The 25,598-nt window shown below is 31.0% G+C and overlaps 2 protein-coding genes across 5 annotated transcripts in view; both read left to right on the top strand.

The window, feature by feature from the left end:
• Sk2 (Sphingosine kinase 2) overlaps nt 1-4,943 on the top strand; it is a 31,258-nt gene extending 26,315 nt beyond the window's left edge. Inside the window, exon 3 of one of the 2 annotated variants that reach the window (XM_088205083.1) lies at nt 1,965-4,943. In XM_088205083.1, coding sequence (XP_088061209.1) covers nt 1,965-2,864 — 900 coding nt within the window. In that variant the 3' untranslated portion in view covers nt 2,865-4,943. The remainder of the gene's footprint in view (nt 1-1,964) is intronic. The other variant, XM_088205084.1, reaches the window with a different exon arrangement.
• An 11,141-nt stretch (nt 4,944-16,084) lies between these two features.
• LOC148237559 (armadillo repeat-containing protein 8-like) lies at nt 16,085-25,538 on the top strand. 3 transcript variants are annotated; one of them, XM_088205555.1, is made up of 12 exons: nt 16,085-16,239; nt 16,344-16,554; nt 20,047-20,250; nt 20,318-20,552; nt 20,620-20,754; nt 20,924-21,314; nt 21,376-21,511; nt 21,575-21,666; nt 22,332-22,511; nt 22,573-22,719; nt 22,789-22,955; nt 24,978-25,538. In XM_088205555.1, exons 1-12 carry the CDS (start codon nt 16,204-16,206, stop codon nt 25,015-25,017), a joined length of 1,974 nt encoding a protein of 657 aa, XP_088061681.1. In that variant the 5' UTR covers nt 16,085-16,203; the 3' UTR covers nt 25,018-25,538. The 3 variants fall into 3 exon arrangements, 2 of the variants coding, with proteins under 2 accessions (XP_088061681.1, XP_088061682.1); XM_088205556.1 differs by lacking the exon at nt 22,789-22,955 and having other exon boundaries at nt 24,978-25,173; XR_015812649.1 differs by lacking the exons at nt 22,573-22,719; nt 22,789-22,955; nt 24,978-25,538 and adding an exon at nt 22,172-22,250 and having other exon boundaries at nt 22,332-22,467.
• Nucleotides 25,539-25,598: the final 60 nt, after the last annotated feature.

The raw sequence follows: 25,598 nt of genomic DNA, 5'->3' as shown, positions 1-25,598 counted from the left end.
GAATACGACGCACATGTATTTTTTTTGCACGACAGTGTGTCGTCCAAAGAACAATTATGGTGTTTTTACATTGAGCTACAGATAACCTTACCTTGAATTGTGTATTTTAGTATCGTATATCTACGTTCAACTGCAGATGGGTATCTAGATTAGTAGCATGCAACTTAATGGTATGCAAACATAATTCAAACATGTTTTCTATGGAATAAAATACGTCACGCGTGTTGATGTTATCTTCTGTGTGATAAAACAATGAATGAAGTTAGAAAAGCTGATGAAAATGAAATTGGATGCATCTGATCGAAGAACTTACTACTAAACATGTGCGTGTTTGAGGAGAATGTGGGCGCACCTTTACTTTTAAATTCTTAAATATAATGGTTATTTTTCATGTCATAGCTCTAAATAAGATTATAGCCTTCTTTATAAAGGTCAATGTGTAGTCACCGTCGCGACATTGATTATTTTAAACATTCAAAAGTACTATGAAAATCGTGGAGGAACTGCCATTGAACTAAGTAAAATTGAGTACATTGCACAAACACTCTTTTGAGAAATTTTCTTATTTATTATCAAAAGCCTAATAACTGAGCCACTTTAGAATCAATTAGAATTATTGTAAAGCAGATGTACCACTTTTATATGAAATTCTGTAGAAAGTTATCAGTACTATTTTTCTGTTGAGGCTTTATTTAAAGTGTTATTGTTATATTTATGGTAATGTTGAAATAATTTCCAAGATGATTTAAACATTTTTTAATACATATATATAAAAATCACTGCATTCCTGTATTTTTTCCACAATTTTTATTAAAACGTAAATTACGAAAATGTTTATAGTACCTTGACCTTGAATATTTTTCGCTTCAGTAAAATCATAAAAAATATATATATACATACTATAAATGTATAATAATTCATAAAAAATCAGTACAAAGATAAATAAGAATTGAACAAATATTGAATGCATTAATATTTTCATAAAAAAAATCTTGTCAATATACAGAACTATAAAATACACAATTTACTCTTGCACTTTAAAGATTTTCATTTGACACTGCATGTATATATACTCGTAGCTTAAAAAAATGCTAAAAACAATATAATTCTCGCTACGTATCACAAAAAATTGATATTTTACTTTAATAAAATTATTAATGCAAGTATACGATCACGTAAAATCATATAAGCGATAAAATGCGCAATTTATGATAAGCGGTTGGATAATCGCTGATAATATATTATTTTATTTTACGATCGTCTTAATTTGTATAAAACATAATCTAGTCGATTCACAGTAAAAAAATTATAAAAATATATAATACAGGGTAGGTTATAAGTTTTTGCACTTTTTAAATCGCTTCTGAGTTTAGTTCTTTGAAATTTAGTCGCAATGGATCGCTTCACGGGGGAACAACGTGCATTGTGCGTAAAAAAGTATTATAAAAACAATGATTCTTTTGAATTGTTCAGTGCCTATTTCGCGGTCACTACCGAATACAGTGTGAATCAATGTCCAGTGGCTCAAAAGCTGTTGGTATCACACGCCAGGGATACCAACAGCTTTTGAGCCACGCCAGTTCGGTTGATGTCGGGTTGGCAACTAGAGAGACTCTTATTTTTTTAATATATTTAAACCCTCGGCTGATAACACTGTCTTTCCAGGCCTATTTGAATGCTATATAAAATGGCTTGATGATCCACTGGCACACAAATTCATCACAATCTCCTTACCATAAATAAATGGTATTTCAATTGTCCTGTTGATTTGCAACATAATATATGATTGTGAATTGGCACAAGGTCATCTTTTATATCTTTCTAGTCATGTTTCTTAATAATAATAAATTATTACACGTTTTCAATTAAATTCCATGAAAACAATTATGTGTCATAAAATATATAAAAATCATGTTTTTTTATTCAATGAGTATGTATTAATAAGTCTTAATTTTATTTTCCAGATACTGTTCTCATTCCTGTCAATCGGTTGGGGGCTGCTTTCCGATATTGACATCGAAAGCGAACGATTGAGAATCATAGGCGGAAAGAGGTTCACCGTCTGGTCTCTAGCTCGATTGATTGGCCTACGTACTTATCGAGGAAAGGTGTACTACTCTCCAGTGTCCGTCTCGAACGTGACATCGCCAGTAAAACTCCCATCTACTTACTTAAACCACAGCTTCAGCCAAGACGGCATAGTAGACTGCAACGAATGCTTCGAACTCGGCGACGAATGCGAAAATTGCCGAACAAACGCAACCATCACCTTAGACAACAGCGCCGAAGAAGAGCCAAAAGAGCAAAGAACAAGATTAGATTCTTGGTATTCGACCACTTCTAAAAAGAGCGCGTATTTCAGTCTCGTCGGTTCGGATTACAGAAGCATCGTCGACGATAAAGGATTGGAAAACGGCAAGGAAAAGACTCCCGTTCAAGTTTACGGCCCCGCTTCGAGATTACCCGCTCTAACGGCTCCTCCGCCTAACGGATGGAAGTGCATCGAAGGAGAATTTATTTTAGTTCACGCCGCTTATCAACCATTTTTGGGCGAAGATTGCATCTTTGCCCCCGAATCTAAGTTAGACGATGGAATCATTTGGCTGGTTATAATAAGAGGGGAAGCGACGCGGGGACAATTGCTAAGTTTCCTGTTGGGACTGGGGAGCGGCGCTCACGCTAATGGGGCATCTAGTAATAACGGTACTCTTCAATTGATACCCGTTAATGCTTTCCGTATAGAACCTGAGCCGGATCCGACACATCCTGCCCACATAACAGTCGACGGCGAATTGGTAGCTTATGGCCCTGTGCAGGCAGAAGTCTGCTCCGTCCAAGCCAGAATTATGGTACCACCGCATTGATGCAATATAACAACTTTCACATGATTTATTGATATGAAACGCGTTTCTCAAAAACTTTATAAGTCACTTGTTTAACGTTGACAGGATTCATGCATGCAAAGCAATTCTCAGAAAATGTTTTTTTTAAATGATAAGCAGTAAAAATAACCTCATTAAAGTACATCAATACACTTTATACAGAACCTTAATCTTATAAAATATCCCTCATTAAATAGTGGCTTATAAAGATTTTTAACAAAATTTTTTTATAATACTAATTTACGTTTTAATAATTTAAAATAAAATTTTATCATATAAAAACAGTTATATTAAAAAAAATATCATTAACTTTTAGGATTATTTTTTTTTTAAATTAATTTTGACGTTAAATTATTTCTTCCATGTAGACTAATTAAGGGATGGTGTTACTGTTTTAATAATAAATGTGAAGTTATTTTTGTATTAATTGTGTAGTCTATATTGAGTGGCATAAATATGTTGATAAATCAAAAATACCAGTTCTTTGTTATTATTATTATTACATCAATGTAAGACAAACAATGATAATACCTTAAGCTTTCCTAATTGTTCTGTTATGTTTTTAAGTTAAAGAATTCAATCATTTTTGTTATTATTATATTATTATGAAATCTATTTGTTACTTATCAAATCGTTAATATATCTACTTATAGTAAATAGGTTTTAAACCTAATACATTTTTCATAAATGAATTATACTATAAATCGTATATCTTTCATATCTTTACATACAAAATTATTTGTTACTACATTTGAAAGAACTTAATGTATAGTTCAAGCTATAAATTTTATAGACAAATACTACTTTTCATGAATTAAAACTATATAGTTTAATTTCTCTAAAATAACTTATCATCAACCACTTAGATGGATACTGATTGATTTATTATTTAATAAAACTTAACTTGTTCCATTCAAGTCCTCATAAAAATGACTGTAATATATTTTTTTATGATAAAGATGCTATTAAAAAATAATTTCGTGAGTTATTAACATATTTACGCCACATATTTACTGTTACTAATTGAACGCAATACTGCGGTTGTTCATAGTTGTTAACATTTTTACCTAAACTTAGTGGTTTTTTGAACTCAAGCGCGGGACGAAAATAAACATTCCAATATTTGGTCTACTTATCTAAATGGTAATTTTAATTTTGGCAGGTATGTTAACCAAGTTAATATTCTGTTTTAAGAATATACTTTTGTTATAAATTATAAATGTGATGTGACAAAGTCATAAAACGAATGTGTCAAAAGTTTAGATATTTAAATATTACATATATGTGAATATACCTAAAAAAATGGCATTGATGTGAAATTTAAACCTTTTGATGTATAGAAACCATTCCCAGATACATTGTAGCATAAATGTGAATAGATATGAGTGAATGTTATATTAATATACATTTTACCAAAAATGCAAATGAATATTTTTTGGGTACGTTTCCATGCTGTGATATCACCACGGTACATCACGGACGACTTGAAACAATTATAATAAAGACGAGACAAATTTTACTGATTTTATATACATTAGTGAATATTAGAAAGTAATAAATGTACTGTGACATATTGTTAACGTTATTGCTCGCTCATTACGGAGGCTGTGACAAAAACCTGACAAAAAAAAACACATTTCAATTTTCCTCATAAGTAGTATCATAAAATGCCAACGTAAATGTTGTATAAAAACCCTCGGAAATTGGCAATGTGTTCATATAAATCTATTGTGTATATTTTCAGCAATACTTACGATATGTGCTTAAGTCGATTCCATTTTTACAAATGTACGATGCGTGTGTAAATTTTTGTGCCAAAAATTATCATTCTATGTTTTAGTTCATTTAAAAGATGCTTGAAATATTATTGTTAAACATTTATTGACTATTATTAATTTTATATTTTATTTTATAAGCTGACATTTTACGTTTATACATTGTACCAGACATAAACACAACATTGATGTAGCACAGTATTATAAACAATAATTTATCAAACCTGTTTCTGTTGCTTATAATGTCATAAACTTTGTTGTTTTTTATTAATAAATAAAATAAAGTTAATATATATGACTTAATGTTATTTAATTCCAATTCATATATAAAATGTAAATCAATTGCAAATTGTAAGATAAACTAAACGGTTTATTTAAATTAGTATAAGTATTATCAACACTTATTACACAATCGGAGTCGCAAAAGAAAGATAAAAAGGCCGTCTCTAGAACCAAAATTCAGCTCTTTGAATGCAAGCTGCTGTTCGAAACATCTAGTTATCGCTACGCAGCCCTTGAACTTTGTCGATAAACAATTTTTCTGTGTTAAAAATTTTATTTAAATAACATTAAGCTGGCCACAAATTACATTAAATACAAAAATAAATATCCTAATCACTGTTTTAAATTCTTCGCTTATTTTAAGGTTTTTCAGAACCTTTTAATTAAAATGTAATTCAGTGATCAACACACTTTTTGATAGCAGACTGAAATTATTAAACGAATACATTACGGTAAATATGCAGTTTAACGTGTGATTTTGTTATATGAAGTTGAAATGATGAAAAGCACAAATTTGTGCACACGGTAATCAATGTGTTAAGGCGAATATTCATTACTTGGCACGTAATTTGTGACTTAGTCCGTTTCCCACTATGTTTGATTTTGCCGAAAAAATACATTTTTCTTAAATGGTTTAACATAAGTTACTCCCTCTAATTGTAAATTGTAGAGTAATTTAATTGATAAACCCATTAAAATATATATTTAAGTATTTTTTTTATTAAAATGTATTATAAAAGAAAAATCGTCAGTCGCAAAAAGATTAGAATAGTCCAAAATACTTTTTCCCAATTCACAGATCATTATAACGATTATAAAATTATATCACTACACTGATTATAAAGTATTATGGCGATAACTATAACGATTATAAAATATTATGAGGATTATATCACTACCGAATATAAAATATTATAAAGAATAGATTACAGTTTATAAAATAACTTTTATAAAATGTATAATAATTGTTGCTTATAAATTAAAATTTATATTAAATTATTATTATATATTATTCATAAATTAAAATTTATAAGCTTTAACCGCAACAGGATTGTGTCAGCCCTAGAGGTGTACCGTTAGAGCTCGCCCGCGAGTTACAAAAGACTGAATAAAATGTAAAATTCTAAATCTATGTATATATCACTGTTTCATCGCAAATTATCACAATAATAATATTGTAAACGTTTAGTAAGAATACGAACTGACTTTTAAAATAATTATGGCCATCCATCTCCATCTAGTTTTATTTAAAACACGGGCTAAGACGAACGCATGTATACATACGTTTGCTACCGAGGGCCCAACAAAGCAATGCATATATACATGTGCGTAGCGGTGAACAGATAAAAAGAGAAAATATTTTACCCGAATACCCGAAATAGTGCGATCTGCAAGCTGATCTCTTTAAGATTTTTAAAGTAATGTTATAAATATTTGATCTACTGGCGCGCTACGTCGATTATTGTTAGAATACCAATTACTGCATTGGAGATAGCAGCGATTTAGTATAAAAGGGGGCGCAATTGACCCAATTCACTCACTCCGCGGCGGTCAAGAGACGAACAACACCTACCCGGAGATTAAGAATCTCAACCAGGGCTACTGAGCTGTCCCGACGCCAAGCCAGTGAAGCCACTCTACATCGACCAACGGAGAAGTCCGGAGCGGAAGGCAAAATTCTTCGCTTTGTTAACCATACACATGCGGACGACAACTTTTATAACCGTTTTTTCTCCAATAAACGAAAATATACACAAGACTCATTTTAACAGTAATTACCGCATTTTTCATTATCTCTCATTTTAACAGTAATTACCAATAGTCTATTATCCAAGATGAGAATCTTTGGATTTAAAATGTGCTCAATGCTCGCTATAATTTGCGAAAGCACATTTTCTTCTTGTCTTTTCATATAAATGGTAGTTTTTATTAGCGATGTAAATATGCAGTTATCGTTTCTATAATCGAGGAGTTGCGAGAACAATGATAATATACATAGGATTGAATATATTGTCTGGTGCTCGTCCTCTCAAACAAAGGGTAGTTTTTCGCCGATAATTATCGGTGGTTAACGTCTCGGAATGGATTGTGCTATTGTGTTTTCAATTGTTGATGATTTTCTTTTGTGATAATGAGTATAAACGTCTAAACTTTCGTAACGGGTTCATGCACCGTGGGAGATCTCTCTATTGTTTAAGTGGTCGTCACAGTGACTAATACACAGGGGAATGAAAATTCATAGTTTGATTAGAAATTAATTCACCCAAATTTAAAATAATAATATATTATTATAAGGTGCTATTTATTGATAATAATATATTATTTACAAGATATTACATTATTTAGCTGAGATATATTTTTAAAATAAGCTTTATGTCGATATAATTAAAACTACAGCAATTATCGTGTTCTCAAATTTCTTACATACCACATTATAGACAAAACAATATGTAAAAATAAATGTTCCATAATTTACACAATTTATAAGAATTCTAATATTGTTAATTATCAACATCCTTCGACTTATGAAGGTCGCTAGACAGTGCTTACAGTTCATAGTTTAGAAAAGTATTCATAATCCTCTTATTTAATTAAAAACATCCACCGCTGCCATACAGAATGGTTTTGTATTAGGAGCGCAGAGCTGTGAGGTGATCGCTCACATGTTACGCGTTTGCTGTATGTAACCGCTTTTAATTTATATTTTTGATTTCTTTAATTTTTTCTTTATGATTTCACCGAAATGATGAGGGCTATTTTTCGAACATGTTTCATGTATGTATGTATAATTAAAACTACAACAATTATCGTGTTCTAAATTTTCGTTACATTCCATATTAATGGCAAAAAAATGTATCACGATTCAAAGAATTTCTAAAACTTATTATATTAATAATTATTAATAACTGTCGACATATGAAGGTTGTTGGATATAGTAATGCTTATCAGTTCAATAGTTCAGAAAAGTGATCAAGGTCTTTTAATAAAATTTAATTTAAAATATTCTTCCCCATCTGCCGCTGCCATAAAGAAAAGTTATTTATTAGAACCTCAGAGTTGTAAGGCGAGCGCGCTCGCAATATATTACATATTCACAATAACCGCATTTAATTTCTGTTAAAAACTTTTAATTTCTTTCTTTTCTCTCTAAGATTTCACCTAACTGAGCATAGCTATTTTTAGAGTAAGTTTATTGTGTTTTCAAATTTCTTTACATCCTATATAATATTTATGAAAAAAAATGTTTCATAATTTCTAAAACGGGTTATATTGTTAATTATCAATATCCGTCGACTTATTAAGGTCGCTACACATTGTAGTGCTTATCAGATCAATAGTTTTTAGAAAATATTCAAGATTCATTCATATTCCTCCCCAACTGCAAGATAATACTGTTCTGTGTTAGGAGCGCAGAGCTGTGAGGCGGTCGCGCTCACAATATAATTTTTATTAAGTGCTTAACATGACCGCTTTTAATTTTTGTTAAAAACATTCTTGATTTCTTTCCTTTTCTCTCTAAGATTTCACCGACATGCTGAGAGGAATTTTTAGAATAAGTTTAATGTATTATTAAAATTGTGGCAGTTATTGTGTTCTCAAATTTCGTCACATAATTTCTAAAAGTTATTGTATTGTTAATTATCAATATCCGTCATGCATGTGTAGAAGATCAATGGTTTAGAAACGTATTCAAAAATAAAAATATTTCTCCATATCTGCCGCTGTCATACAGAAAGGTTCTGTATTAAGAGCGCAGAATTGTAAGGAGATCACGCCCGCAATATAATTTATTATATGAAGTGCTTAACATGACCGCTTTTAAGTTATGTTAAAAATATTATTGATTTTGTACTTTATTTCTCTAACATTTCACCGAAATGATGAGGTATTTTTAGAATAGGCTTAATGCAGTATTAAAACTGCAATTTATAAAATTTATTATATTGTTAATTATCAATATCCGTCGACTTATGAAGGTCGTTGGCCATTGTAGTGCTTATCAGATCAATAGTTTTTTAAGTATGTATTCAAAATTCATTCGAAGTTATTTTAATAAAATTTAATTAGAAATATTCCTCCCCATCTGCCGCCACATGAAGAAAAGTTCTGTATTAGGAACTCAGAGTTGTAAGGCGATCGCGTTCGCGTTTGTGATGACATTTAATATCAGTTAAAAACATTTTTGATTTCTTTACTTTTTTCTTTAGAATTTCATAGAAATGATGAGGCCTTTTTTTGGAACAAGTTTTATGCATATATAATTAAATCTAAGTCAGTAAATCATGTTTACTTCGTCACATCCCACATTAATGGCAAAAAGATGTATAATGTTCCACAATTTAAACAATTTCTAAAACTTATTATATTGTTATTATCAATATCCGACGACTTCTGAATGTCGCTGGATATTGTTATTCAAAATCTTCTTCTTCCTTCCTCCCCAACTGGATTCAGAATGGTTTTGTATTAGGAGCGCAGAATTGTGAGGCGATCGCGTACGCAATACGTTTTTGCAATAACCGCATTTAATTTCCATTAAAAATATTTTTAATTTTTCTCCAAGATTTCATCGAAATGATCAGAACTATTTTTAGTTTGTGATGACCGCATTTAATTTCAGTTAAAAACATTTTTGATTTTTTGATTTTTTTTAGGATTACACAAAAATGATGAGGACTATTTTTAGAACAAGTTTCATGTATGTATTATATGTATAATTAAATCTTAGTCAGTAATCGTGTTTTTAAATTTCATCACATCCCACATTAATGGCAAAAAGATGTATTATGCTCCATAATTGAAACAATTTCTAAAACTTATTATATTGTTATTATCAATATCCGACGACTTCTGAATGTCGCTGGATATTGTTACTCAAAATCTTCTTCTTCCTTCCTCCCCAACTGGATTCCGAATGGTTTTGTATTAGGAGCGCAAAGTTGTGAGGCGGTCGCGCACGCAATACGTGTTTGCAATAACCGCATTTAATTTCTATTAAAAAAAAGCTTTAATTTTTTCTCTAAGATTTCACCGAAATGATCAGATCTATTTTTAGTTTGTGATGACCACATTTAATTTCAGTTAAAAACATTTTTGATTTCTTTTTTTTTTAGGATTTCACAAAAATGATGAGGACTATTTTTAGAACAAGTTTCATGTATGTATTATATGTATACTTAAATCTTAGTCAGTAATCGTGTTTTTAAATTTCATCACATCCCACATTAATTGCAAAAAGATGCATTATGCTCCATAATTGAAACAATTTCTAAAACTTGTTATTATCTCAAAATCTTCTTCTTCCTTCCTCCCCAACTGGATTCAGATTGGTTTTGTATTAGGAGCGCAGAATTGTGAGGCGATCGCGTACGCAATACGTTTTTGCAATAACCGCATTTAATTTCCATTAAAAATATTTTTAATTTTTCTCCAAGATTTCATCGAAATGATCAGAACTATTTTTAGTTTGTGATGACCGCATTTAATTTCAGTTAAAAACATTTTTGATTTCTTTATTTTTTTTAGGATTACACAAAAATGATGAGGACTATTTTTAGAACAAGTTTCATGTATGTATTATATGTATAATTAAATCTTAGTCAGTAATCGTGTTTTTAAATTTCATCACATCCCACATTAATTGCAAAAAGATGCATTATGCTCCATAATTGAAACAATTTCTAAAACTTATTATATTGTTATTATCTCAAAATCTTCTTCTTCCTTCCTCCCCAACTGGATTCAGATTGGTTTTGTATTAGGAGCGCAGAATTGTGAGGCGATCGCGTACGCAATACGTTTTTGCAATAACCGCATTTAATTTCCATTAAAAATATTTTTAATTTTTTCTCCAAGATTTCATCGAAATGATCAGAACTATTTTTAGTTTGTGATGACCGCATTTAATTTCAGTTAAAAACATTTTTGATTTTTTGATTTTTTTTAGGATTACACAAAAATGATGAGGACTATTTTTAGAACAAGTTTCATGTATGTATTATATGTATAATTAAATCTTAGTCAGTAATCGTGTTTTTAAATTTCATCACATCCCACATTAATTGCAAAAAGATGCATTATGCTCCATAATTGAAACAATTTCTAAAACTTATTATATTGTTATTATCTCAAAATCTTCTTCTTCCTTCCTCCCCAACTGGATTCAGATTGGTTTTGTATTAGGAGCGCAGAATTGTGAGGCGATCGCGTACGCAATACGTTTTTGCAATAACCGCATTTAATTTCCATTAAAAATATTTTTAATTTTTTCTCCAAGATTTCATCGAAATGATCAGCACTATTTTTAGTTTGTGATGACCGCATTTAATTTCAGTTAAAAACATTTTTGATTTTTTGATTTTTTTTAGGATTACACAAAAATGATGAGGACTATTTTTAGAACAAGTTTCATGTATGTATTATATGTATAATTAAATCTTAGTCAGTAATCGTGTTTTTAAATTTCATCACATACCACATTAATGGCAAAAAGATGTATAATTTTCCATTATTTAATCAATATCAAAAACTTATTATATTGTTATTATCAATACCGTCGACTTCTAAATGTTACTCAAAATCTCCTTGAAGCTATTTTAATAAATTCCCCCCAAACTGAAACAGAATGGTTTTGTATTAGGAGCGCAGAAGTGTGAGGCGGTCGCCTCACCACTGCACTTTTAACACAGACCATTTAGTGGGCGACACAGATGGGGAGGAATATATCTAATTAAATTTTATTAAAATTAAAATAACTTCAAGAGGATTTTGGATTCTGATAAGCACTACAATATCTTCCGACTTCATAAGTCGATGGATATTAATAAATAACTTTTAGAAAATATGGAACATTTTTTGTCATTAATGTGGAATGTGAATGTGACATTAGTGTGTTAATGTGGTGAGGAAGTTTTAGAAATTGTTTAAATTATGGAACTTAATACATCTTTTTGCCATTAATGTGGGATGTGAAGAAATTTAAAAACACGATTACTGACTTAGATTTAATTATACATATAATACATACATAAAACTTGTTTTAAAAATAGTCCTCATCATTTTTGTGAAATCCTAAAAAAATAAAGAAATCAAAAATGTTTTTAACTGAAATTAAATGCGGTCATCACAAACTAAAAATAGATCTGATCATTTCGGTGAAATCTTAGAGAAAAAATTAAAGCTTTTTTTTAATAGAAATTAAATGCGGTTATTGCAAACACGTATTGCGTGCGCGACCGCCTCACAACTTTGCGCTCCTAATACAAAACCATTCGGAATCCAGTTGGGGAGGAAGGAAGAAGAAGATTTTGAGTAACAATATCCAGCGACATTCAGAAGTCGTCGGATATTGATAATAACAATATAATAAGTTTTAGAAATTGTTTAAATTATGGATCATAATACATCTTTTTGCCATTAATGTGGGATGTGATGAAATTTAAAAACACGATTACTGACTAAGATTTAATTATACATATAATACATACATTAAACTTGTTCTAAAAATAGTCCTCGTCATTTTTGTGAAATCCTAAAAAAAAATTAAGAAAACCAAAATGTTTTTAACTGAAATTAAATGCGGTCATCACAAACTAAAAATAGTTCTGATCATTTCGGTAAAATCTTGGAGAAAAAAATATTTTTTTTTCTTTATAGAAATAAAATGCGGTTATTGCAAAAACGTATTGCGTACGCGATCGCCTCACAATTCTGCGCTCCTAATACAAAACCATTCTGAATCCAGTTGGGGAGGAAGGAAGAAGAAGATTTTGAGATAATAATGCGCACGCAATACGTGTTTGCAATAACCGCATTTAATTTCAAATATGAAAAAAATTTAATTTTTTCTCCAAGATTTCACCGAAATGATAAGAACTATTTTTAGTTTGTGATGACCGCATTTAATTTCAGTTAAAAACATTTTTGATTTCTTTTTTTTTTAGGATTTCACAAAAATGATGAGGACTATTTTTAGAACAAGTTTCATGTATGTATTATATGTATACTTAAATCTTAGTCAGTAATCGTGTTTTTAAATTTCATCACATCCCACATTAATGGCAAAAAGATGTATTATGCTCCATAATTGAAACAATTTCTAAAACTTGTTATTATCTCAAAATCTTCTTCTTCCTTCCTCCCCAACTGGATTCAGATTGGTTTTGTATTAGGAGCGCAGAATTGTGAGGCGATCGCGTACGCAATACGTTTTTGCAATAACCGCATTTAATTTCCATTAAAAATATTTTTAATTTTTCTCCAAGATTTCATCGAAATTATCAGAACTATTTTTAGTTTGTGATGACCGCATTTAATTTCAGTTAAAAACATTTTTGATTTCTTTATTTTTTTTAGGATTACACAAAAATGATGAGGACTATTTTTAGAACAAGTTTCATGTATGTATTATATGTATAATTAAATCTTAGTCAGTAATCGTGTTTTTAAATTTCATCACATCCCACATTAATGGCAAAAAGATGTATTATGATCCATAATTGAAACAATTTCTAAAACTTATTATATTGTTAATTTTTTTTATATTATTTCATTTAGTACATATAATATATCCTCTATGAGCTGAAGCAGCTCATTATTACAGAATTTTTATTACTAACGTGCGACCTAGCTTGATTTTATTTATTTTTATTTATTATGAATATATAAAAAATAATAAGTGATGATCGATCAGAATTATAACTATATAGTAATCACCAATTCCGATTTTCTAGATACGATAATAATTAAAAACATATAGCAGTCGAACCCAGGTCTTTCACGTCAATCGTCATAAGCTTATATCACTCGTCTATTGTGCTGGTTATTAAGCAAAAAACCTTATCTTTCACTTACAATTAAAAATCCAATTCTCATATTGGCTGATAAATCGTATTTTCTTAATATTATTAAGATTCTTCATATTGAAAAATTTAGGAATAGCTACTTTGAATAATTTTCCAATACTACATTTATTTTTATCTATTTCAATTTTAAATACTTAATATTCAATTTTTAGGGCCATAAACTTAAATATTTTCTTCAAGCAAAAAAAGAGTTTAATTATTTAAAATTTAAAACAAAACCATTTTAACGTTTACCTATCCCAATAATAATATAAATAAATATAGCTCAAGTCCATAAAATAAATAGAAATGGGAAAACCAGAATATACAAAAACATTTATGTATGCAATTTGATTTTTTCATAAAGTGAATTTAAAAATTTAATATAAAGAGTAAGGTTAAAACTATAGATTTGTGGCTCTTCTTTTGGTTATAGCTTTAGTTAGAAAAAGGGTATAAAATGGCTAATCTACGTAGCTTATCCGATAAGGGTGTATTATTTTAAATCCTTTAAACAGATAGCTATTAAATTTTTTTTTAGTAATACCAACTTTTCGCTTTGGGAAGGTGCAAGATGACATTGTTGTGTCATATTCACTCAAAAGTGGAATTAGTAAATTTACACTTTAAGCCATCGATATAGTAAATTCTTATATTATGTAAAAAAAACTGGCGAAAGCAAAATAATGAGATCTTTAGAAATGTAATTCAAAATCATATCATATGGAATATATTTTCGGTAAATATGAGCAATGGACAAATATAACCAAACATTATGGATATAAATATGTAAGTGATTGTAATGTACATACATAAATATATGTAGTGTTTCATATGTATTATATTATCAAAGTAATAGAAAAAACAAGAATAAACTCCGTGCGGTTAAAAATATGTTGGGAATCTTTGGTATTGTGTCAAATACAATAGTGAACAATTAACTAAAATGCTATTTACAAGGATAGAGCGAAACATTCGTTCTTTTGTCATCGCATTCTTGGGTGTTTTTTTTTTTTCAGGTATATCCCAACATTTGTAACGGTTACAACGTATACTTGCGGTATAAATATAAATTATATACAAATAATTGGCAAGAGGCCTAATTTTTGTGTTTAAATAAATTGGACCGCAGTGGATTAAAAAAAATGTTTTTGTCCGGTAAAAGTTAAGTCTAATATTTTTTAAAGGTTCAAAAAGCAATAAAATTAACAATAATTTGCAAACGAGTCAAGTCGCATCAAAAAAATTCAATCTGTTCCTTTGAATACTAATGCTAATTGTGAAAGTACTTCCTAGAAAGTGGGTGCTTTTGAAGGTAATGCTCCGATCCTTTTATTTATTGTATGTAGGTGTATAAAAATTGACAAAAGTAACTTATACCTGAAATACATTATCGCATACATTGAAAATAATATAGTTTTGTACTCCTTCAAAAATATCAACGCATTTAGTAGTCTCATTTAAGGATATAAGATCGTGAAGTTCTTTATTGATAGTAAAACCCTGTTTAATAGTTCAAACAAAAATTAAAAATTGTCTGATACCGGATTGATCAGTACTTCCATCCAGGCGCAACGAAAGTATTCGCATTTTTATATTTCTTCACATACACTCCACTCGTATTGACACTGTCTGATGAGATAATGTCACTGATTCGAACTTTTCAGCAGTGGTGTGCCGTCATTAAACTAAACTGGCTAGGGCAGTCCCTTAAAATCGTTTACCTAAAATTTAAAAAAATATCAACAATACAAATAATTCAAGACGTTGTTCATATTGTTCACTCGGATTAGCGAAGCTCGGAGGCACTACCTGAGTTAGTGATAGTGAATTGTTATGGACCGTTGTTCGTGTGCAGGTAAGATTTGCAGGGACTAGCTTCTTAATTCTGTTGGGTATTTGGGCGTTCCGTCGAAGACAAAACATTTTTTAATTTATTCTTCTCTTCAAACATTTACGGAATTTTTAGTAATAATATTTTAATTTGTTTCTTTCAAATAATTTGAAATATTTTTTGTTGTTAAAATAACAAATATTTACACAAAACTTCTTGAATACAAATATGGAAGAGAACTCGGCTCACGAGACATTTTAAATAATCCATATTTGAATACAAATATGGAAGAGAACTCGGCGTTATCGACATTTTAAATAAAGAATAAAATTTCCTGAATTTAACAAATAAAAAACTTTTTTATGACACACGTTGATGTATTTATTAAATTTATTTAATAAAATAAATATTAGATATAGCTTTTAGTAGCGCTTTTACGTTTAGCTCTTTTTCAGATTCCGCGCGATTAGCGTCGAAGCTTACCTTGCGTTGCGCCACTTTTGTAACGCCTTCCGCGGGCAGTCGCGTAGTTCACTCGGTGCGAGTGGCGGGCTGCGGCCGGGGCGAAGCGCCCGCCCGCCGCACACATGATATCACTCATGCAGCCGTTCGCGAGCTTCATGGTGAGTGGCCGACCTTCCGACGCAGCCGCGTCCGCATCGGACGCCCGTAAGTCAGTTTGTCGTGTATCCTAACCTAAAACGTCGCTTTCGCCGCTTTCGAACAGGACGTGGAGAGTTCTCGCTCGTACGTCGACGAAATATACTCGCCGGACCCTGGCAAGTGTTCCGCCGCGCTGGTCGCGCTTAAGAACTCGGTTATCGGCAGCAACCGGCAGAAGGGCTCCGTCATCCAGCAGGGCGTAGTGCCGAGACTGCTGCAGTTGCTCCAAGATCCGTCCGTTCCTTCTCTGAGACTCGAGGCTGCCATCACTTTGGGTTAGTTTTTATCTCCGTTATCGTTCATTTAACGTTCAGTTATTGTCCTTCGTCGTCGTCGTTTCCGTCATTGAATCGTATCTAAATCGAACATGCTGCATCGCAGTGAGCCAAAATGTACGTTGCCAAAATTAGAATATTTATAATCGCCGCGTATGTGTATGTTTATTGACCAATAATGAATATGTATATATTGTATGTAAATAATTTTAGATGTATTATGATCAATTAAAAACAAATTACTTTTCCTATTATGAGTCACAATTTACGACTTTCTGTAAATTAAATAATAGCTTTTAAACGTGACCAATCGTATGAATAAAGATAGTGTATATGAACTAGATTATTGGAATATATTTCTTTAATTTTTGTGTAAAGGATAGCGTTGTGGCTAATGTCAGTAAACACATTATCAATTTTAATTAAGTGTATATTAATCAGTAACTTTCAAGCAAAATAGTCAGTAATATTATTCATATGTGGTCAATAATTTTGCCATAAAATGATAACAGAATTTTTTTCTTTATGTATGTACATACTTTAATTTATAATACGATTACAAGGGTTATTTTTTATTGTTAAAATTCCTTTGTAACATTAGCAAGTGTTACAACAAAGTAAACGCAATCAACAACCACTGAGTAAGTAGTGAGACACCAGACTGAAATCAAAGTATGTAAAAATTATATTTACGGTTTTTAGATTTCATTGAAAGTTTTCGTCACAATATTCACATGTGAGATTAGAAAACTGAAAACCGTAAAAAAGAAGGAAGTATTTTTGTCTTGTTCCTATTGATTAAATTTAAACTATTATGCACCAATAACTGCATATGCATTATTGAACTTATATGTTATCATACATCAAAGAAAACCTGTCAGCCAGGGTATTAAAAAATAAAATATCCACATTTAATATATTATTTACTATGTATTTGTTATTTTTTTTGTTAGTAAAAAATGAAATATTATCGAGATGTTTCTTATTAGGCATTATAAACTACAGAATGTCAGAATTTAAATCAACTTTGGGTCAGAATAAAATTAAATCTCGGTCAGAATAAAAATATTGGATTATAATTATACTATTCAGGGTCAAAATAAATATCAAGATGTTAGAATAAAAATATAGGATGATCATATGAATTATAAAAATATTATAAAATTTATAAATATAAATGGGTAATAAATTATTTATTTTAGAAATATTTTATAAAATATTTCGTTCGCATCAAAACTGTAGAACGGTTAGGTACGAGCGTGAACACCCCATGAATAACTCTCAACAAAATTGTATGTAGGATGTGAAGGTATTCAGAGCGACGAACGAAGCGGAATTAACAGCGGTAGAGAGCACGCTAGGATTGTTGTGTTGACATCTGACAATGTTGCGAGCCCAACAAAATAAGCTGGCCCTTAAATACCTTGATAAAACCGTGTATTATGTCAACATAAAACTGACCTTGATCATAGAACATAAATACTGACTAAAAAAATTATCAAAATAATTCTCACCATTTAATATAAATTCTGAGCAGTCCCAATTTAAATTCTGACCATTAATATTTATTCTGATTTAAAATACGAGACATTTTTTAGGCTTTACTAGAAATATTTACTACGTAAGAGTTAAAATTCATGTTACTACTAATAAAAATGGAAAGATTTTTCGGGAATTTTTCACTAAAGGAAAAATTCCCTTGAGATTGTAGGATCTAGCTTTCCAGATGTTTGTCTAAACTAAATAGTTAACGATTCACAGCCTATCACAGCAAAGAAATCTGTATCATTTTGTACATATGAATTGTGAAGTGAAATATTGTTGCATTTATGTCATTAACAGAACAAAAACAGCAATGGACCAAGATATGCTCCTTGTGGCACCCAAAGACATGAGTATTATGACTACTCATTCATTGGAAAACCCGAGATCAATTAACTTGTTGATTAATATTGAAAAGTTTACCTTGTAATCTGTGATATATCACATCTATTTGAGTATTTATTTCGTGAGATTTAATGTATAATAAACCCTTCGCGTTTCAGATATATCATCAGAGTTTTCACGAAATACTGTATCAAGACATATCAATGTCTTATATAATCATCTCTTACCTGACTATTTTCTTCCGATGTAATAGTTCTTCATAAACTGGATACAGACCCTTCCTAAAATAAAAATATTGTCAATTGAGTATATTACAACTAGAACTCAATCCACTTTTACATTGATTAATGCAAATATTTATCATTTTAAAGCCATTTTTCGTAGATATTTAAATACATGAACGTACATGAACCCCATACAAATTTTATACGCCAATGTTTCATACTATGAGAATTATAATATAGATTAAAAAGGAGTGCTATTTAACAGTAAATGATTTTATCTATTCAAATAACTCAGCGGCTATAGATTGATTTTGAGCCAAAGTCACAATGAAGATTTTAAACCGACTTAGGTGGTGCGATTTACCAGGAAATTATTTTAAGATGTGTATTTAAATAAATACTTTGCTTCATAAAACGAATTGTTTATGCATTTATGTAAGGTAAATATTAATTTTCACTGTTCTGACCAACAGTAATGCACAAACAATTCATTTTATGGAACAATTATTTTATATAATGCTCATTTAAATGGCCATTAAAAATGATATGACATAATGACTTATAATATAATTTGATAATTTTTTGTAAGAATAATAAAAACTACAATGTTATCACTTATATAACATTTCAAGATATTTCGATAAATTATAGTATGTATCTGTTAATTTTTTGACAATTACTACTAAAATGTTAATCAACTTTCTTCATAAAATGTTTATGCTGTAAATTATATATTTCATCTAAAACCAACGTATCAATCTGATACATTGGTTTTAGCTACTATAGCGACAATTACCAGATCCGATGTTATCATTGAAAAAATAATCTGATACATTTTTAATGCACTGTAGGATATTTGCTTTACTGTTATATAACATTTTTATTATTATATTGCTACTCAAAGGGTTCATACAAAATTGCAGTTATATAAGCAATACTAGTTTAAAATAAAATTTCAGTTTTATTATAGTTATCTTCTGTTTTTGATTAATATGTCAATCACAATATAAATTATCTTTGGCATTTTTGATTAACGTGACATTGCTATTTTTGTTATTTACAATGATGTGTATTCAATATTATGATGTTTGATATTCAACATATTTAAATAGAGAATCTATGATTATTTCGAATGACACCTTGAAGTTGAAGAAAATATATTTTATGTAATCATTATTTTGTCATCATATTTCATAATTCATTGAAAGTACCATTAATTCACAGTGATGAACCAATTTAATGAAGCAAAATGTTAATTTTTAGAAAGTACACAAGTGAGAGTACCGAAATGAAATTGTTACATAATTTTAAAATTGGCCAAGTATCGCATTGCACTATACCATATACAAATTTATGCATCGTTATATATTTTTATTCGTAGGATCCTTGGCGAAAGGAACGTCCGGGCATGTGACGTCACTGGTGGACATGGGGGTCGTCGGCGTGTTAGTCGAAACCCTCCGACCTTCATCCGATCCCCGTCTCACCGAAGCCTGCCTATGCGTATTACGGTCTATATTTATGCACCCCCCAGCTCCTTCTAGTATCATCCACCGAGATCCTCAATTGTTATCGCATCTTTTAAGTAAGTTGAGCATCATTAACAATCTAGAAATGCTGTAAACAATTCATTAATGAACTTTTATTTTTAGGTGTAGCACAGAACGGCACGTTGGTCGGTAAATCGTGCGTTGCGCGATTACTGTCCGTGTGGTGTTCGGGTCGAAACGAACAGGATGCGTTAGCGGAGGCCGGAGCGTGCATGGCCGCGGCTGCTCTTTTGGCGGTCGCATCGCCTCCGTCGCCGCTGACGCTTCCTACTCTCGATTGGCTCGCTGCCATGTGCTTTGAAAATGTGCATGTGTCACAAATGGCGATTGAAGCTAGGTATTTATCGCATATTTGGTTAAATTGTGTTTGTATTATACGTAGCTATAATTTAATCTACTTTTAGGTTTTGTGATAAAGCAATTCTAGAGCAATTAACGCTCTTGTTATCTAGAGATAAACCTTTGGCGGTGGCTATGGGAGCTGCGCGGTGTATAACATTTATGCATAGAGCTGGAGCCTTATTAGCTGATGATAAAAGGTAGGTCCAGATGTATCTTACGGAACTGTGCAAATTGATTACCTGCGTACTATCTTAGGCGTTGAAACATTAACTAATTTGCACAGTGCTAATGGACTTGTTGGCATTTATTTGAAGTTGTGTTCTACAAAATTCAATGGACTGCCTTGAATAACTATTTGATTTTCAGAGTGGTGTTTGGCGCATTGCCCTGTTTGGCTCGCCTGTGTACAAAAGACATGCCGGACGATATTCGAGCGACGGCAGCCGAAACCTTAGCTTACCTAGCCGAAGTCGATACCTCGCTTCAAAGGCTCGCTTCAATATCCAATCACCTCATATCTGCGCTGGCCGATCTGGTCTCCTGTCACTCGCCGTGTTCCAAACAAGGCGCTTTCAAATGTTTCGCTTCACTCGGAGCGAATGATGAAGACATACGAAAGAAGATAATCGAGATAGACGGGCTGATGGTTCAGGTAGTCGACGGAATGGGAAATTCTGAAGCCGAGGTTAGACTCGCCGCCGTCAGATGCCTGCATTCGTTATCCAGATCGGTTCAACAGCTAAGAACTACATTTCAGGTATTTAAAAATATTTATAATCGCTTAAAAGCGTGTTTAATATATTTTTTTTAATTTATAGGATCATTCAGTGTGGCGCCCGCTTATGTCATTATTAAACGAATCTCCGGGCGCTGAACTGTTGACCGTTGGATCTTCAACTCTTTGTAATCTCTTGTTAGAATTTTCTCCAGCCAAGGAACCTATGCTAGATCAAGGTTTGTTTTGCTACATTGACAATTTGTAGTTTGGAGTTTTATGTTTTTATTTTATGAGTTTAGGTGCGGTGGAAATGCTTTGTGGTTTAACGAGGAGGCCGGAACCTGCTCTTAGACTAAACGGCATTTGGGCCTTGATGAATATGGCGTTTCAGGTATTGTGAATTATTAGTTTTATTTTTATTGTTAATTCACATTTTTACAGCACGTAGATAATTTATTATAACAAAGAATTAAATGAAATTTGTGTTTACGACAATTGAATCGCTAAATGCAGAAAGTAATACGTCCAATTAAAATATAATTTAATTTAAAAAAGTGGTGAATCAAAGAAGAACCATTACTGAAGTGCTGTGTTAATAAAAAGCAAATGGGACGAAATGTATGTAGGTTAGGAGAGTTATTTTTTAAGACAGATACTGAGAATATACTAAGAAATGATCAAAAGATGAGGAGCAAGTAATATATTAGTACATGAATAATATTAGTCAACCACTTTTATATTATAAACTGAAAGGACAACATCCCCTATGTATCTATCTTTATGCTTACATTATTGTTTTTAAACTTGGACACGTGCACATTTGCATTTAACGATTCAATTGTGAAAATTTAAGATACTAAAACTTGAACGGCTATCTCAATAACAGTGTTTTTTAGATGCAGTTTGAATTAGATAATTAAATATATCGGGTCCATACGCCGACATTTTGACGTCTGGAAAAAAATACATAAATATGTATAGAAATATTAGTAATCGATTAAAAACATTATAAATTCCATTGAATAATGTAATATTTATTTACTGCTCAACTTGCAGGCTGAACAACGGGTTAAAACGAGAATACTCTCGTGCTTGGGTACTGAGCAAATGTTCAGACTGTTGGGTGATTCCGACACGCGAATAATCATGAAAACACTAGGCCTCCTGAGAAACCTGTTGAGCACGAGACAACACATAGACACAATTATGAGCGATTATTCTTCGCAAGTCATGCAAGTGAGTCTGTGCGATAATTAAATTCGTAATTAACATGATTCTAATCGAGTTTTTCAATCAGGCCGTTATAGTGGTATTGGAGGGTGATTATCCAGCCGAAGTCAAGGAGCAGGCTCTGTGCATTTTGGGCAACATCGGAGACGGCGAACGGGCCAAAGACTACATCATGGCCAACGAGGACGTGCTTAGAAAACTCGTCGACTATTTGGTAAAGATTTGACTTATTCATCTGTTTGATGACTTACCGGGAAATTTGATTAACTCAATTGTTCGGTAGCTTCATCCCGAGTCGAAGTTGTTGGAAGCGGCTCTGTTCGCTATTGGTAATTTGGTATGGCGCGGTGAACCTGGAGCACCCGAGCGTCAAACGAGGCTCGCCGAACTTGGAACGTTAGATTTATTACATCAGTTGCTGGTGACAGCAGATCCAGCCTTACTCGATAAGTATGTAGCTGATAGCTATATGCAACGCTTCTTCTGGCTTTTATCTGCTTTTTGAATGCCTCTTTCGCTGATTGAGTACTTCGAAACAACATCTTTCACTTCAATCATTTTTCTCATACTTGTTTTTTTCTTTCATTTTAATTTCCTCTTTATAATAGCAGTTTGTAGATAGAGTGTTTCTGTTTGTATATTAGTGAATGGTATTTATTGTAATATTTCTACTTGTATCATTTAATTTTAAATGATTGAATCACCGATATTTTATTTAAAGCGTAATTGATAGATGTTGATTAATGTCGCATTAGTAAACGCAAATGTGTTTGAATGAACGATTTCTTTTTTTCATATTTTAGAAAAAATATGGTGGATTCAATAGATTTTCCATCGAACATGTTTCGATATTTTTTATAATAACTTACTTTTAGGGAAAAAATTTGTTTCAAGAATTAAAAAAAATATGAAGGTCCTTTTTTAAAAATTCAAGCCTTCGGTTACTAAAATCTATTTTGTCTTTTGATACTTACGCAAAAATTGTCAGACCCGATGTCATCATTAAAGAAAGAATCAGATACATTTTATTAGGAAAACCCGAGTTTTTTCAGCACCGGTACATCATTCCTTCAACTTCTTTTCTAATAACTATCATTTCGATTTAAATTCCTAACGTTGCTTTCACACTTGGACAGTTTATATCCTGATATTGTGAAGCTTTCTCGAATGGTTTCAATTTAACAGAAAATTATTTTAAGATAATAATGTTTGCATTACAATAATGAAAAATGAGCATTATATAAATATCTATGTTCAATAAAAAATGTTAGATTGAGCAACATTTTAGTTGTAACGTGCACTTAAACAAATGATTAAAAAATATTACGTTGAGCAATTTTTTATGTTCAAACTCAAATCTAACCAAAACGAATTAATGTAACGAAAGTTCAACAACTATAATTAGTTTTAGAACTTTCGTTGGACATTTCGCAACTGTTAAAGTGAAGTTATATTTTCAATAGTATGAATATATTTTACTAACTAGGTTAAAATGTATCATACAATTGATTTATAATTCCACTAGTCAATATCAATGAAATTATTATTCATTGATGATCCGGTACACGTATGTTCGGAACATTTTTGACTTAACAGTTGATGTGTAAATCACACTAACGCTAACACTAATGCACAGCTTATTTATTTTAATGCACATTTTATAAAATGCTTACAATAAATGCGCATTTTATTTTATATATTACTCATCTTTTTGTAATTGTCGATATATTATTAAATACAAAAAATTTACAACATACATATGCTTAATTTACAATTTTCTAATGAAAAAAAAAGGGCCGGACCCACGAGTCTTAGATTGGGTATCGGTCTGGATATATCTGCTTTTGTTACTTGTCAGTACTGAGGAGAATTGTCAGATTCGACGTCATCATTGAAGAAAGAATTTTAATGGCCTTTTTCCCTAAAGTAATCTCAAAAGGGTCGACAACCAAATGGTTTATTGCTTTTTTACTCTAATAATCCATTCCCTGAAACGATTATCTATTTTAAAATCTGTGCAAAATTTTACTTAAAACTAAATAATTATTTGGTCGCAAATTGCTAAAAATAACTACTATTGCTTACCTAAAACTAACTAATGCATGAAAGTATTTTTGTAGATGTAGTAATAAGGGAGGTGATGTTTCATTTTAATTGATTATATAAAAAACAGTTTTTTAAAGTTGAGCTGAGGCAAGTTGTAATTGAGTTTTAAAACCAATTTCATATAAATTTTCATTTTGATTTAAAAAGAGAGCATCGTATTTTATATTTGAAATTAAGAATTTGTACTACGTTCATAACTATGATTTTTGCATCTCATTTTTACACATCTTCCATAATAACACTATCTGTTTTTTCCAAACGTCCTGCACTGTGGCTTTATATTTATATTGTGTGGCTTTTAATCATAAAAATCTTGCTATAATATTGTAGTTAATGGAGTACTAATTTTTGTTTTTTATCTTTCAGGGTGAAAACAGCACTTTCGCAGTTTTCCGAGCACGACTAAATATACCAATGTGAATGTTTCACCAATTGACGTGTTTCTCGTAGAATAGTTATGCGACAATTTCATGGATCATTGTCTCTTCGTCATCATCGTCTTAGCAAAAAAAGTGTGTTCGTGTGTGTGAGAGAGTAAGAGAGAAAGATCTGCCAAACGGTGGTTTAATTATTCGCGCGGAACAAAACGTGTCTATAATATTGTCATTCGTTTTTATTATTATGATAATATTATTAATAATTTAATATAATAATAATATTGACGTTCATCAACATCCAACATGACAAAATGTATATACATATATGTGAGAGATGCGCATCTTTTCGATGTCAGACTGACCTAATTTGTACACAATGAAACCCGTAACGAGATCTACTTTTGTATAATATTAACTTTTCTGTAGATAAATATAATTATTACAACTCATGTACGTGTAATTACGATCGTAAAAAAAATCTTCTCACTGTATTGGCACAGCTTTAAATACATTATATTGTTTTGTTTTCAAATAAATTGAAATCATACAATCGGTCGTGTTAATTTGGATCCTTTTTTTTTGTATAATTTGACATAAATAATTAATTTTT

Source organism: Plectrocnemia conspersa, unplaced genomic scaffold (genome assembly GCF_051122295.1).
Source record: "Plectrocnemia conspersa isolate PC_06_02 unplaced genomic scaffold, ASM5112229v1 ptg000002l, whole genome shotgun sequence".
In the NCBI taxonomy this organism is placed as follows: domain Eukaryota; kingdom Metazoa; phylum Arthropoda; class Insecta; order Trichoptera; family Polycentropodidae; genus Plectrocnemia; species Plectrocnemia conspersa.
This window is presented reverse-complemented; position numbering and strand designations above follow the sequence as displayed.